Raw genomic sequence first — 15,050 nt, forward strand, 5'->3', positions numbered from 1 at the left:
AATTTGTTTGCTTTTTAAATGTGTTTTGCTGTCTACACTATCTACATGGGATCCTCTTTATACATAGGATTGTCTACCTTATTGTATATGATCCTATCCACCACATACCTGCTGGATCCTGCGCACGCACTTGCTGACTGTTCGTACTGGGCGGCGACATGCCGGCCTCGTTCTGTGCGCACACGCGGAACTCGTACTGGCGACCCTCGATGAGGTTGGCGCAGTTGAGCTGTGTGGCCACGCACAGTGTGGCGTTCACACGCTGCCAGCTCTGTGAGCCGACCTCGCGTTTGTCTACCCAGTAGCCTGTGATAGAACAAAGAATTGAAATTTAGTCTTGTTTTGCCGGGGACAGTTCTTTTGTGACAGGGAAAAGTTGGATTTTGATCCATCCATTTGATTTGTCAAACAATCATAGTTAAGGCGCATTGAGATAGTGTTGCATTCCCGCGCTAGCTAGCTAAAAATTAACTTTTCAGCATAACATAATTTGCGCAGAAGCTAGCGCAAATTATGTTATGCTGAAAAGTTATTTTTTGTAGTTCAGTAATCTGTAAATCTTTGCATAACAAAGTTAAAGATAAACGAATAAAATTAAACTTTCCTGAACTCCGTTTGTTAAAAATGGCGATTTTAAGTTAATAATAAAAAGTTATCAGAATCTAATTCAATACATTACTTTATCTGAACGATACCTAAGATCAATGTTAAAGTCTAATTTTGAAATGAACACTCTTCAATTGGTCTAGAGATAACAAATGCAAGAAATATCACTATTATATTACGTAAAGTATCTAATTTTAAACAATTTTTAATTTTAGTAAAATTTTTTGTATGTTACCTTGTATCCTAGCGCCTCCATCGCTCTCGGGTTTGTCCCACTCGAGGTGCACAAAGTGTCCGCCCACTTCCACGATCTTCGGGATGCCGGGCGCTGATGGCGGGTCGAACGGTGCCTTTGCCTACAGACAAACAAAAATATATATAAAACCAATAATAAAAAGCGTATGTTTATCTAATAAAATCAAGAAACTCTCGTAAACAGTGAAAAACAAAGTCGTAAGTATTAAAAAGTAGTAGTAGTTCTTGTTTCTTAGCGAATGCAATTTAAAAAAAATGAGTGCCATTTTTACAGGAAATTCTGTATTTTAGTAAACCAAAATAGATATATGCGCATGAAAACATACATCACAAATATGATGATTAAATATTATGACACTACAGATAAAGAAACACTACAGACAGATAAAAAAAGAACTGTAATAAGAATTAAATCAACTATTGCCAATTATGCTCTGAATCAAAATATGACCAAATGAAAACCAATTTACCAATATTAAAACTTGTACAACCAACCTTAACAGGATTGACACCTTCCAACCCAGGCCCTATACCATTATCATTAGCGGCATGTACTCTAAAGTTGTACTCCTGTCCTTCCGTGAGTCCATGTACTGTGAACCTCGTGTCCCTCACAGAGGACGCGATAGTTATCCAACTTGTTCCAGATATATCTATCCTCTCAACCACATAATGGGTTATTGGTAGACCACCATCATAAGTGGGTGGTTTCCAGGTCAAAGTGCAAGTGTGTCGGGTTATATCGGTCGTTTCTAGCGGGCCTTGCGGCGGGCCCGGCAGGCCTGTGACTGTTATCGAGAACGTGTCCGATATCTCGCCGGAGTTGTTCTTGATTGTTATCTTGTAGGTGCCTGGAAGAAAGGAATATTTTTAGATACAATATTGATTGTTGTAATTAGATTAATGAATAAGGACAATCAATTAGTTCAGATGCAGATAATTAATATTATAATTAACTAGATTTGACCGCGTGCTTAACATAAAAGGTGTAAATTTATCTCGGTGGACAGGAGATCTTTTTCTAAATCTACCTGGTCATTTTTGTAGGCAATACGTTACTAAATCTTTGAAAAAAGTCAGTTAAAAATTAAACTAGTCTATTACTACTTGTAACACAATTTGCTAGTCAAAATGCAGCTTTGCAAACATAATAAGCGTAGATAAACAGAAAAAAGACGATAATTTTATATTGCTAAAACTATTCTTTTTTTTTTCTATACGTTATCATGCATTTCCCCAGTTTACCTATCGATTTATTTGTCAAAGAACCCACTAAAACTACTATAACTTCAACTCACCCATATCATCCTTAGTGATGTCCTTAATGAATATGAGTATATAATCATCAAACACGGTATATTTGAGGTGCGTGCTCTCATCGACCTTGCGGCCATCTTTGTGCAGCGTGACGTCAGCGGGCTGGTCTCCCGTGTACAGGATCTTGATCTTAGTGTTGTCGTGCTCGGGGAGATGTAGGTCACCAGGCATTCGTGTGATGCGGGGTGGGCCTGGGAAACGAGTAAAGTTAATTTTCTTGTACTGAGTGACGAGTAAAATTGATATTTTTTGTACTGAGTGAGGAGTAAAATTGATATTTTTCGTACTGAGTGACGAGTAAAATTGATATTTCTCGTACTGAGTGACGAGTAAAATTGATATTTCTCGTACTGAGTGACAAGTAAAATTGATATTTCTCGTACTGAGTGAGGTAAGTTAGTTTTCTTGTACTGAGTGAGGAGTAAAATTGATATTTCTCGTACTGAGTGAGGTAAGTTCGTTTTCTAGTACTGAGTCAGGAGTAAAATTAACATTTTTGTTCTGTTATGTTTGTGTTTTAGTGATGTGTAAAAATAACTGATCCAATAGGAAGTTAAAAATCAGTTGTTTTTAATCAAATGTATAAAAAAAAACATTGTAAAGGTGTAATTGGTTATTTGGTGCGCTCTGATTTTCAATTAAAATTCTGAATTGCAGAATAGCGCGCATTTGAATTCAGTGCATACAATTTCCTAGTATTGTAAGATATTGATACTCAACATTTTATAATGCTATTCCCATTTCTCAAATTCTAGTTTAACAGACTTAGTCAACATTTTCGTCTTTTTTCCCAAATACAAGCTATTTTTAACTCTCTTATCAACTCCACTTCTACTCTTTCAACTTCTCCAAAAAAAATTAACTCTTTTCGACTCTACTTCGAAAACTCTACCTATTCTCTCTTATATCTTTATCCACACTACTCACTTCCAATCTTAAGATGCACAGTGCAATAGATATGTCCGATGGAGTTATACGCCTCGCACGTGTAGTCGCCCTCATCGGCTTCTGTTACTTCTGTGAAGTTCAGTCGCAACGTGCCTTCCCGGGACTCGGCTATTAGTCTGTGGATAACAAGATAAAGATTTTAACGGATTTAAAACGCGATTTATTGATTAAATTATTGTCATTAAAACACATTAAGAAAACAATATTAGGATACATTTTGTTATTTATTCTTAAAACATAGGACAAAATGTTTATTGATGTGATAATAAAATAAATGATCAATTGTCGACCAAACTGGTACAATAATGTATTTTTGGTTGTTCTGTAGCTTCTCCTTTTACATTTTCATTGTTTTTGTGAAATAAGGTAAATTAATTTGGATGACTATTAACTATAATTTGATCATTTAAAATATAAATAACTACATATCTTATTCATACAAATGCCAAAATGAATTTATTTGCCTTTCCGTCCCATCACCATCAAGCCCTTTTATTAGCGATTTTTAGGTACAGTCTAGTTAAAAACAAAAAAAATATATATGTGCGTGTATACACGTAAGAAGTGAATCTTTTTTATGACCTCATTTTTCAAAAAATAATTTACTATATGCAACTTTACAGAAATACGCCGAATCACGCGTGGTAGGGATAAGAACAAGATGGCGCGTAACGGAAAAATGTTACACTAAATTTTTTTCCAACCCCGATAAAGAAGTTTCACTTCAAAAATTTATCATATTTACTTTTAAAATATTATTTCGTACACATACCTGGTGCCGAGCACGACTTCCCTGCCGGCCTTCAGCCACCGGCCAGTGGGCACGGGGCTGCCGGACGCCACGCACTGCAGGGCGAAGGGCCGGCCCAGCGGCGCGCACGTGTTGGGGGGCAGCTTCTGCAGCCACTCGGGCTTCGCCCCGCCGACCTCCTCGCCGGTGCGGACCGGCGTCGTGCACGAGGACGGCTCGGATTTGCCTGGAAAAAAAATAGTAAGTTCTGTAAGTCGATTATGGAACATTTAAAAATTTATTTATTTATTACTCTTTAATAAAACTATACATGGGAAACTTATTGCTAATTTATACAAAACAAAACAAGAAAAGTATAGTTTATTAGACGGCCTTATCACTTAGTGATCTCTTCCAAGCAAAAATGTTAAGTTGTAAACCAAATGTGTGATGAAATTGATTGTATTAGACCAAACTTCTTCGAGTTTATAAGCGTTTGTAAGTAATAAACTGTGCAACAAAAAATAGCGGACTAACTCAAACTACTAGACTTTTAATCCACAAAATTTTTGGCTCTTTCAAATTAAAATAATTTTAAGCACATTTCATTACCTACTTTATTTAAAGTGGCACTACAATACATTTATTAACGCATGCACTCGCAAAACAAATATCATAGCCCGTAATCATATCTCTCTGAGATTGCCTTTGTCCTTTTCCAAAAAAAAAAAAAAATGCCCAGAAATAAAATCTTTATTTTGTTCTTAAAATTATTAATCTATCATGAAGCTGTACTCACCAGCAGAATTAACAGCAATGATCCTAAACTCAAAGTCAGCCTTTTCGCTCAAGTTGAGCGCAGTGAAGCTGGTGTCCATGACGTTGTAGTCGTTGCATTTCACCCATATGGAGCTCGATAGTTCACGACGCTCAATGATGTAGCCCGTTATACGAGCACCTGGGAAAAAAGTTTTATTATTTAAAAATATTTAGGGTACCAAAGAAAAGGGCATGTTAGTTTGTTTATTTAAATCTATAACATACTGCTAACAAGATAATGCATTGCATTTTGTTAAATTATTACATTTGAAAGATCTTTTGTTACTCGAGTTCAAAAACTTTTATATCTTTTACAAGTGCTTTTTACGGGTTCGGTAAGGTTTGGATTATTTAAAAACCACACGAAATTTCAAAGTAAATTGTCGGGATTATCTGATATAAAACAGCAGCATTAACCATGGATATACTATAAGGTATTAACTTAACGCATTACATATTAAATCACAAGCAAATGTTACGGATTGCAACTTCTCAACCGATTGATCGATACAATCTCGCGAGTTAGGTCATTATTTTTTTTAGCGGTTTTTACAATCTTAGAGCGGCAGATATCAACATACAGTTTAAGAAATCAAATCAAAATAAATAATATATTTACTTACCACCATCGCTCTGCGGCGCGTCCCAAGCGACATCCACATAGTTCCTGCCCACGCGCAGCACGCGGGGAGACCGGGGTGGGGATGGAGGTGCCGCACGACCACGGACCTGATTCAAATTTCAAATTCAAATATCAAATTCAAAAAAGTGGTTTAAGAAAACAAGTACAACTCGAATTTCATGGTTGCGTATTTTCGTTCCGACGTTTAATCATACGTGGTGTAAAAAAAAATTTAGTCATCATAAACTAACATAATATATAACAACTATGTAAGAATAATATTAAACCGGCGTTTTTCCAATGTTGCTTCCAATCCCGCCTCAGGATCGATTTTTTTTCTTTTCTTTAAAAATTTATATTTATAAAGCATTTGAATGCTATAAAAACTTTAATATTAAACTTTTTTAGTTCACTTATTTTATTATATCCGTACCTTGAACACTTGTGACGAAGCAGAGTACTTGCTGAATCCGGCCGCGTTCTTAGCGCGTACGCGGAATTCGTACTCGTGGCCCGGTTCTAAGTTGTATGCCTGTAAGTTTGAAGTGAATTAGCGTAGTTCGCATATAATATAGCATATGCCTTCTATATTATATTGCAAATTCAAGAATAATTTAGTGGTAGGTATACATTTGAAAAAAGTTTTGTACAATAAAAATAAAAAATTTAATAGATCATACTTTTTAACCATAGATTTGAAGTCAAGACTTTTTTAAACAACAAATGTAAATAAAAAATTATTACGTACAATAAAAAGCAACTCTATCAATTGATGTTTATATTTGAATGTTCGTTGATTTAAAATACAAATAAATTAAGTCCACTTACTCAATCAATACTAGAAAAAGCAAGGTTTTTGTCAAAATAATACATCACATTTAAACATCTACCACGTACCTGATAATTACAGTCCTTAACCAGATAATCAGCGGCAGCCCAGACCGCATCCCTCACATCCCGGAACTCCACCTTGTAACCCTGGATACGGGCCCCACCATCGGAGCGGGGACGGTCCCAAACCACCGTGGCAGTGGAACCGTCCCAGTCCGTCACGCGGGGCACGCCCGGGGCGTCGGGGATCGTGAATGGGAACTGGGGGACGAAAAATTGATAAATGAAGAAGAAAAAACATTAATTTAAACATTAATTTAATCGTTAAGTGTGCACAGGCGATTATTCTGTAACTATGGCAGATATCAAAAAACTTTATACTGATATCGAAAGCGCTTTACCTAATGAGTAAAATGACAATAATAACTTGTCCAATAAAGTAACATTAAACACTCTCATACATTGAATTTTTCATACATTTTGTGTTTAAAGCAAATGCATTGTGCAATAGTTCGGGTCGAGAGAGATCTATCAGTTTCTTCCTGTCGTTGTCGCTCCATGCTGAAATGCACCTGGATGACGGGGGGTAAAGTTAAAGTGACGGGAGGTAAAGTGACGGGAGGTAAAGTGATGGGAGGTAAAGTGACGGGAGGTAAAGTGGCGGGAGGTAAAGTGACGCGAGAAGTGACGGGAGGTAAAGTGACGGGAGGTAAAGTGACGGGAGGTAAAGTGACGCGAGGTAAAGTGACGGGAGTTAAAGTTTAGGTGAAAGTTGGTCAAAATTATTTCGATTTAGGGAATAACTAGATAATTATATATAATAAAGGGAATTTTTAAATCTAGTTTAAAATAACGAATGACAAAAGTGACGCAAGTTAAAATGGCGGGAGTTATAGTGACGCGAATTAAAGCGACGGGAGGTAAGGGACGCGAGTTACAGTGACGGAAATTAAATTGACGGGAGTTAAAGTTAAAGTGAAAGTTAAAGTCAAAGTTATTTCGATATAGGGAATAGATAATAAAGGGAAACTTTAAATGTAGTTTAAAATAACGAATGACAAAAGTGACGCGAGTTAAATTGACGGGAGTTAAAGTGACGGGAGGTAAAGTGAACCGAGTTAAAGTGGCGGGAGTTAAAGTTAAAGTGAAAGTTGGTCAAAATTATTTTGATTTAGGGAATAGATACTTAAAGATAATAAAGGGAAACTTTAAATGTAGTTTAAAATAACGAATGACAAAAGTGACGGGAAGTAAAATGACGGAAGTTAAATTGGCGGTAGGTAAAGTGACGGGAGCTAAAGTGACGGGAGTTAAAGTGACACAAGTTAAAGTGACGGGAGGTAAAGTGACGCGAGTCAACGTGGCTGGAGTTAAAGTTAAGGTGAAAGTATAGATAATAAAAAAAAGTATAGATAATAAAGAGAAACTTTAAATGTAGTTTAAAATAACGAATGACAAAAGTGACGGGAGGTAAAGTGACGGAAGCTAAAGTGACCAGAGGTAAAGTGAAGGAAGTCAAAGTGACGGGAGGTAAAGTGACGGCCTCCACATCGAGCTCTGTTTACAGTATCTAAATGAATTTTTATTAAAATTTGCGAAGTCATTTAAGCACCAAAAATGAAAAGAACTAACATTTTTCATATTACATGTTTAGGATAGTCATATCATTAGGTAAAGGGCTTTCGATATTAGTATAAAGTTTTTTGATATCTGCAATAGTTACGGAATAATTAACTGTGCACACTTAACGATTACACCCTGTATAGGTAATAATTAAAAAAAAAGAACCTAAAACAAAACCTTGTATAAAATGGACTGTCCGTGATATGAGAATCTAAGCACTTTTGTGTGACTTAGATTCAATGAAAAAGGTTATGCAGAAAAAATACTGGATAATAATTAATGGATTAACAAAAAAAGATTACTAAAAAATACTGGAAAACAAAAGACGGTTGAAATTAGCTCGATAGAAGAAAGTTTTGATAAACAAGATAACTAGCACAGATTGAATCCAGTTCAAAATTAACTGAAATAACTTTTTTAAGGACCTGGCTAAAAAATGGTTGTAGGTACAATTTTGCAAATTTAAGTAAAATAAAAAGGAGAAAGAGAATACACAGATACACAAATACCATTTAAAAAAGTGGGTAGGACCATTTAAAATGAACAAACCTTGGCAATAACATGATCGTCCATGGTGAGCGGTTCAGATACTCCATATTGGTTCTCAGCTCGCACACGGAACAAGTATTTGCGGTTCGGCTCCAATCCCATCACGTTGTAGTGGCAACTGCGCACGAATGACGACGCCTTTGACCATACCTGTAGGGGAAAAATATTTTAGTGTTATTTTATCATAATAAAATAGCTCAGTGCTAACATAAGTTACATAATAAGGATCTTATGGTATGAGCTCCGTTTCTAAACAGGTAAATGTTAAGGTGTGTAATGTAAAACATAAAATTATATCACTTGGGAAACATACCATATCTTGGAATTGACATTAAATAATATGCTTGTACAAATAACTTTTTGATTAGTTCACAGAGTTACTACTGAACTTGGAGTTTGCAAATTTACCAAGCATAACAATACGATTTTACGAAATATATTTTTCATTCTGAATTATTATATAATAAATATTATGATTTATCACTTTACTAGTCAAATTGCTTTCACTTTATAACAAAAACAAACTTACGCCAGTATTATCCATCTTTTCAACGATATAGTTAGTAATTGGTGAACCACCATCGTCTAGCGGCGGTTTCCAGGACACGGTGCAAGTGTCTGGTGTGATGTCAGACGCTTCCATTGGTCCGACTGGTGGCGATGGTCTGTCTACTACCAGAACCTATAAAAATTAATTGTTATTAGAATAAATTAAAAAAAAGTACTAGAGGTGAAGTAAACGTAATAATGTTCACTGTTGCATATACACACACAACTCGGCTTTCAGGAAATTTTTATTTATGTTTGACATGAGACAACTATTTTGATAAATATTGAAGTAGCAATTTTGTTACAACAGCCTTTTTGTCACGGTTAAAATAACAAATTGATCAAGAATGAAATTTGCCAAATTTTACAAATATGAAATGTTGCATATTTGTAAAATTTGCAGATTTTGTACAATTAATAATATTATCAATCTGTAAAACTTTCTTATCTCAGAATTATATTAATGAAACCCTGTTGTTTATATGTGTTGATTTATATTACACATTCAATTTATAGGAACAATATTTTTAAGAAACTATTATCAAACTCACCCTGCAAGTTCCACTGTCAGAACCTTCGCTGTTCACCAGCTTCACGGTGTATGATCCAGTGTCTGATCGCTTGGCGCTCGAGTTGATGAAGACGGTGTCGATGTCAGACGTTATGAATCGTATGCGGTGGTCTGGGAACACTTCGTCTGTGTTCACTATCCATGATACCTGTAGATTTAAATATGTTTTGAAATCAGAATTATGTGTACCTAAGATAATTTTAAAACCAATAGAAGTATTATTCTTAAAGACATTTTTTGTTACTCATTTCTGTGTTGTTTTATATGACAATAAATTTATTTATTTAAAAAAAATTGTTGATAAAGGTTCGTGTTACTGTCATAAGAGTAATTTCGTAATATTTTAAGTTTGTTATGTATTATGTTTTATTAACATAGTGAACATTTAAGTTCATAAATGCGTGAATAATTTGAATTATGATAATTACCTTCGGCCTGGGGTTGCCAGTAAACGGCACGGTGATCTTGATCTCCTCACCCGCGATAACAGTGATGTCCCGCAGGCTGAGGTCGCTAGTGATGCGCGGCGCGTTGGGCGGAGCGCACGCTCTGATGGCGTCCGAGCTTGCTGAGTATGGCCCTTGGCCCGCAGCATTCACTGCGGACACGCGGAACTCGTACTCGTGGTTCTCGATCAAACCGGTCACTTTGTAAGTTGTGTCCGGAATGTGCGCGTGCGACGCCTTCGTCCATTTGTCTTCTGTTATCAACCTCTTTTCGAGGATGTAGCCCGTGATTGGTGATCCGCCGTCGTGACGCGGCTTCGACCACGTAACTGTGATAGAAGATTCCGTTGTTTCTACCGATCTAGGTGCACCCGGTGCGCCCGGAGGATCGAACGGATGTCTAGCCTTGATCGGTTCGAGAGTCTGTGCCGGTTCAGATTGGCCGTACTGGTTCTCGGCCATGACGCGGAACTCGTAGCTCCTGCCGACGGACAAGTTCTTCACGCGTAAGAACGGTGTCGTGACGTAACCGGAAACCTTTGTCCAGGTCGGAGTTCTAGCTTCGCGTTTCTCGACGACGTAGTTGGTGATTTCACCGCCGCCGTTGTCCTTTGGCGGGTTCCAGTACAAGGTGAGCGCTTCACCTTCGAATTCATCCGCGCGTAAGTTCTCTGGTTTTCCAGGTCTGTCGAGGACGCGCACGTTAATAGTAGCTGTGTCGTATCCTGATGGGTTGCGTAGTTGCAAGCGGTACTGACCGCCGTCTGATCTCCTCGCGTCTTTAACAACAAGTGACGCCGAGTCAGGTGTAAGTTTCTGGAATATTCTGGAATCTCCTTCAACATCAAGCAGATTGTCATCCGCGAACCACGATGCTGTAGGTTGTGGATAACCTGTGTAAGGCACGTGGATAGAGAAGTCTTCACCGGCACGTACTGTGATATCGCGTACACCACCGAGATCCATGCAAGGTTTGTTCGGTTGTTCAGCGATAGTGATGTCAGCAGTTGGTTTGCTAGGTTCTGATTTACCAACATCGTTAACTGCAATGAGTCTGAACTGATATTCTTCACCTTCTTTGAGTTTGGGCACAGTGTGCACGAGGCTAGGAATAGGCTCAGTATTGACGTCCTTCCAGTCCTTATCACCCTTCGCTTTCTGTTGAATGATGTATCCCTTGATCTTAGATCCACCATCAGACTTAGGTGGTCTCCATGAAAGCGTAACTGAGTCCTTTGTAACTCTGTCTGGTTTGGGCGCTTCCGGAGCGCTAGGTTTAAGTCTTTGTGTTTCAGCAACAATAGATTCTGTCGGTTTGCTGGGTTTGCCTGGACCGGCTTCATTAACAGCAATAACACGGAATTCATATCGGTTGCCTTCACGTAAGTCTTGTACTGTGTAGCACGTGTTCGGTGTGGGGTAGTTGTTAACCTTAATCCATTCGCCTCCACGTTCTCTCTTTTCAACATAATAGCCAGTGATGGGCCTTCCTCCAGTGTTCGTAGGAGGCTCCCATTCGAGAGAGCAGCTGTTTGCACTGTAGCCTGTGATCCTAGGCGTATCAGGCGCATCTGGTGGATCGTATGGCGATTTAGCAACGATAGGTTTGCTTTCCAATGGTTCAGAAATACCGTATAAGTTCTCAGCGCGTACTCTGAACACATATTTCTTGCCCTCTGTTAAGTTCTTAACGTTAAACGAGCATTTAGGACAGAATCCAGCGACTGTACGCCAGTCGTTGATGCCAAATTCAGCAACCTCGACAATGTAGCCAGTAATTTCGCTGCCACCATCGTCTGTAGGTGGATGCCATGTAAGGCTCATAGTGTCGTGTGTCACAGGCGTGCAAGACAACGGGCCCTTTGGTGGACCAGGTTTGTCTACAACAATAACTTCAATATCAGCAGAATCTTTTCCGTGATCGTTGGATGCTGTGATTGTGTATTTGCCAGCATCGTCTCTTGTAGATTTTTCAATGCTAAGTTTAGTGATGTCAGGTGTTGTTTCGGAGGTAAGTCTATGCGAAGGAACCAACGGAATAGATCCCTTTGTCCATGAGATAGTCGGTGTGGGTGCACCGGCGATTGGAATGTTAATATTGATAGGTTCACCCGCACGGACCTTAATCTTGCGTCCGATCAAGTGGTCTAAGCTCAATTTAGGTTTCTCCTTCATTGGCTTAGCGATGAACACGTTAGATTCATCAGATGGCTGACCAGCACCAGCTGCATTAACAGCTGAAACTCTATATTCGTATTGATGGCCTTCTTGTACTCTTTCATCCTTATATTCACTGTTTCTGACAGGTTCTCTGTTCACCTTGATCCAGCGACCCGTAGCTTTGTCCCTCCTTTCGACATCGTAGCCAATGATATTGGATCCACCGTTTGAAATAGGTGATGACCATCTAATTTTAATGTGATCCTTATCAGCCGAAACCAATTCAGGTTTACCTGGCTTGCCGGGTACTGTGTATTGATTCTTAGCGACCACAGGCTTGTCAGTAACAAGTGGCTCTGAGCGACCTTGCAAGTTTTCAGCGAATACTCTGAATTCATATTTAGTACCTTCTGCTAGACGCGGTACAGTCGCATGTGTATTGCGTGGGTTGACGTATGTGACAGCTGGTACCCAGCCACCTCCGTGAGTCAAATCTCTCTTTTCAATGACATAAGCAGTAAGTTCACTGCCACCGTTATCTTTAGGTGCTTTCCATGATAACGTAACAGATTGTGCAGTGATTTCTTCGTATTCGAATGGCGCTTGTGGTGGGCCGGGCACGTCAAGTACGATCAGTTCGAAGCTGCCTTCATCTGCACCGGAGTCGTTCTTCAGTGAAAGATGATATTTACCAGCATCTGAACGTTTGCAGTTGACAGTGTGAATAATTGTGTGATGGCCGACAGATGTAACGGTAGTCCTCTCGTTTGTGACAACTGGTTTGCCATCGCAGGTCCATTTAACTTCAGGGATAGGTTCACCAATGAAGTCGACGTCCAAATGGAAGATAAGACCGGCCTTGATAGTGATCTCCTTAAGTGGCGTGAGGATTTTAGGTGCCACGAATCTATCCTTGGCTGTAACAATATCGGAAGGCTCGCTGGGTTCTGATTGCCCTGCTTGGTTCACAGCGATCACTCTGAACTCGTAATCTTGTCCTTCAACTAAATCTGGTACAGTCGCCTTGTTCTTATTAGGCGGCACGTGAGCAGCATTTACCCAGTAGGGGCTGCCCTTCTCTTTCTTTTGAATAATATAACCAGTGATAGGCGAGCCTCCGTCAGATTTAGGCGGTGTCCATTCCAAGTCAACGTGGCTCTTGCTCCAATCTGTAGCTTGCGGTTTGCCAGGAGCGGATGGCTCATCGAATTCGTTCTTCGCAACAATTGCACGGTCTAATTCCAAAGGTTCAGATTGTCCGATAGCATTCACAGCGCTAACTCTGAACAAGTATTCTTTCTTGTGAATGAGCCTGGTCACTTGGTGTGATAGGAAAGTGCTCATACCAGCATCTGACCAGGTGCCACGGGACAGATCCATCTTTTCAATAACGTAATGCAAGATTGGTGAACCACCATCGTCAAGCGGCACCTTCCATGATAGCGAGCATGAATCTTTTGTAACGTCCGATACAACCAACGGTTTCTCGGGTCTCGCCGGTTTGTCCAAAACGATAACTTGAGCGGAGGCCGAGCAAACTCCTAGATCGTTCTTGAGGGTCAACTTGTAAACGCCTCCGTCCGAACGTACGGAGAATGGAATGTCTAGAATGACCCTGTTGTGTAGAATTTGAATGTCGATTCTGTCGGACGGTTGAACGGGTTTGCCGTTGATCTGCCATTCGACGGTCGGTTTAGGAGATGCCTCTATCGGGATCTCGTATTGAATCCTCTGTCCGGCTTTAACGGTCTTATCTGAGAGCAGAAGTTTATCGAATGTCGGTGCGCAGAATCTTGCTTTAGCGACTTGAGGTGTAGATGCGTCGCTCGGTTCACCGTTACCGGCTTTGTTAACAGCAATAACTCTGAATTCATATTCCTCTCCTTCTTGCAATCCAGGTACCGTCGCCGTAGTTTTGTTTCCAGGTACAGTGGCGGCCACTTCCCACGGGCCGTATTTCTTTCTAGCTTCGATAACGTAGCCAGTGATAGGTGAACCGCCGTCCTTCTTGGGCGGAACCCATTCGATATCCATGTGATCCTTGTCCCAGTCTTTAACAACGGGAGTGCCCGGTTTGTCCGGTGTGCCGTAGGGATCTTTAGCGGTGATCGGCTCCTGGCCGACCAATGGCTGAGATTCACCTTGTTTGTTGACGGCGCGGACACGGAAGTTATAGTCGTGGCCTTCGATGAGGTGATCGATGCGAATGTGGCATCCCTGCACCTCACCAGCTGGGATCCAGCGCAAGTTCTCTTGGTCCATCTTTTCGACGACGTAGTGAGAGATTTCGCAGCCACCGTCATCTTTGGGCGGCCTCCATCTCAATGTGCAGCCAGATTTTGTAATATCGTCCGCACGCAGCGGGCCTTCGGGCGGAGCGGGGACGTCCATGACGAGAATCTTGACGGTCGCCGTATCTGTTCCGTTAATATTCTTCGCTTTGAGCGTGTACGTTCCCGTATCAGCGCGTTTCGCGTCGACCACCCTGATCTTGGTGGAGTGGTCATCATTGGTGACCTTGACCCTATCGCTGTTGAAGACGAGGTTGTCCTCGTGTAACCACTCTTTAGTGGGCGTGGGCTCGCCGGCGACGGGCACGTCGAGCTCGAAGTTCTGGCCCACCTTGACCTTGATGTCGAACATGAAGTTGCGGTCAATGTGCGGGGGCAGGTTCTTGGGGCGGGCGGTGTGGGGGGCGGTGCCGTCGCTGGCCACGCCCCTGCCCGCCTTGTTCACGGCGCGCACGCGGAACTCGTACGTGTTGCCTTCGATCAGGTCTGGGACCTTGCCGGTTGTTACGTCGCCCTCGATCTGGAAAATAGTTCAAGTGTTAGATCATAGATGTCACATTTTATGCGTGAAATCATAATATTATTTAACTATAATGTTACTATGTTTTATGCAGTGCAGATAAGCATTTTAATAGAAAAGTCACAATTAAGATACAAGAAAAAAATCTATATAACAATAGAAGCCAAAACTTATACTCCTTTATAAAAATTATTTCTCTACTTATTATCCGCT

General features: G+C 40.2%; 1 protein-coding gene across 1 annotated transcript in view; it reads right to left on the bottom strand.

Annotated features, from left to right (window-relative positions):
* The window catches only part of LOC123703439 (twitchin), a 122,769-nt gene that overhangs the window by 23,585 nt on the left and 84,134 nt on the right, over positions 1-15,050 (bottom strand). The window contains exons 102-115 of the mRNA XM_045651433.1: positions 9,849-14,837; positions 9,401-9,568; positions 8,830-8,982; positions 8,301-8,450; positions 6,195-6,389; positions 5,731-5,829; positions 5,299-5,404; positions 4,656-4,814; positions 3,899-4,103; positions 3,106-3,242; positions 2,160-2,369; positions 1,357-1,712; positions 842-962; positions 109-306 (exon numbers count right to left, since the gene is read on the bottom strand). Coding sequence (XP_045507389.1) covers positions 109-306; positions 842-962; positions 1,357-1,712; positions 2,160-2,369; positions 3,106-3,242; positions 3,899-4,103; positions 4,656-4,814; positions 5,299-5,404; positions 5,731-5,829; positions 6,195-6,389; positions 8,301-8,450; positions 8,830-8,982; positions 9,401-9,568; positions 9,849-14,837 — 7,246 coding nt within the window. The remainder of the gene's footprint in view (positions 1-108; positions 307-841; positions 963-1,356; positions 1,713-2,159; positions 2,370-3,105; positions 3,243-3,898; positions 4,104-4,655; positions 4,815-5,298; positions 5,405-5,730; positions 5,830-6,194; positions 6,390-8,300; positions 8,451-8,829; positions 8,983-9,400; positions 9,569-9,848; positions 14,838-15,050) is intronic.

This window comes from Colias croceus, chromosome 26 (assembly GCF_905220415.1).
Source record: "Colias croceus chromosome 26, ilColCroc2.1".
NCBI lineage: Eukaryota > Metazoa > Arthropoda > Insecta > Lepidoptera > Pieridae > Colias > Colias croceus.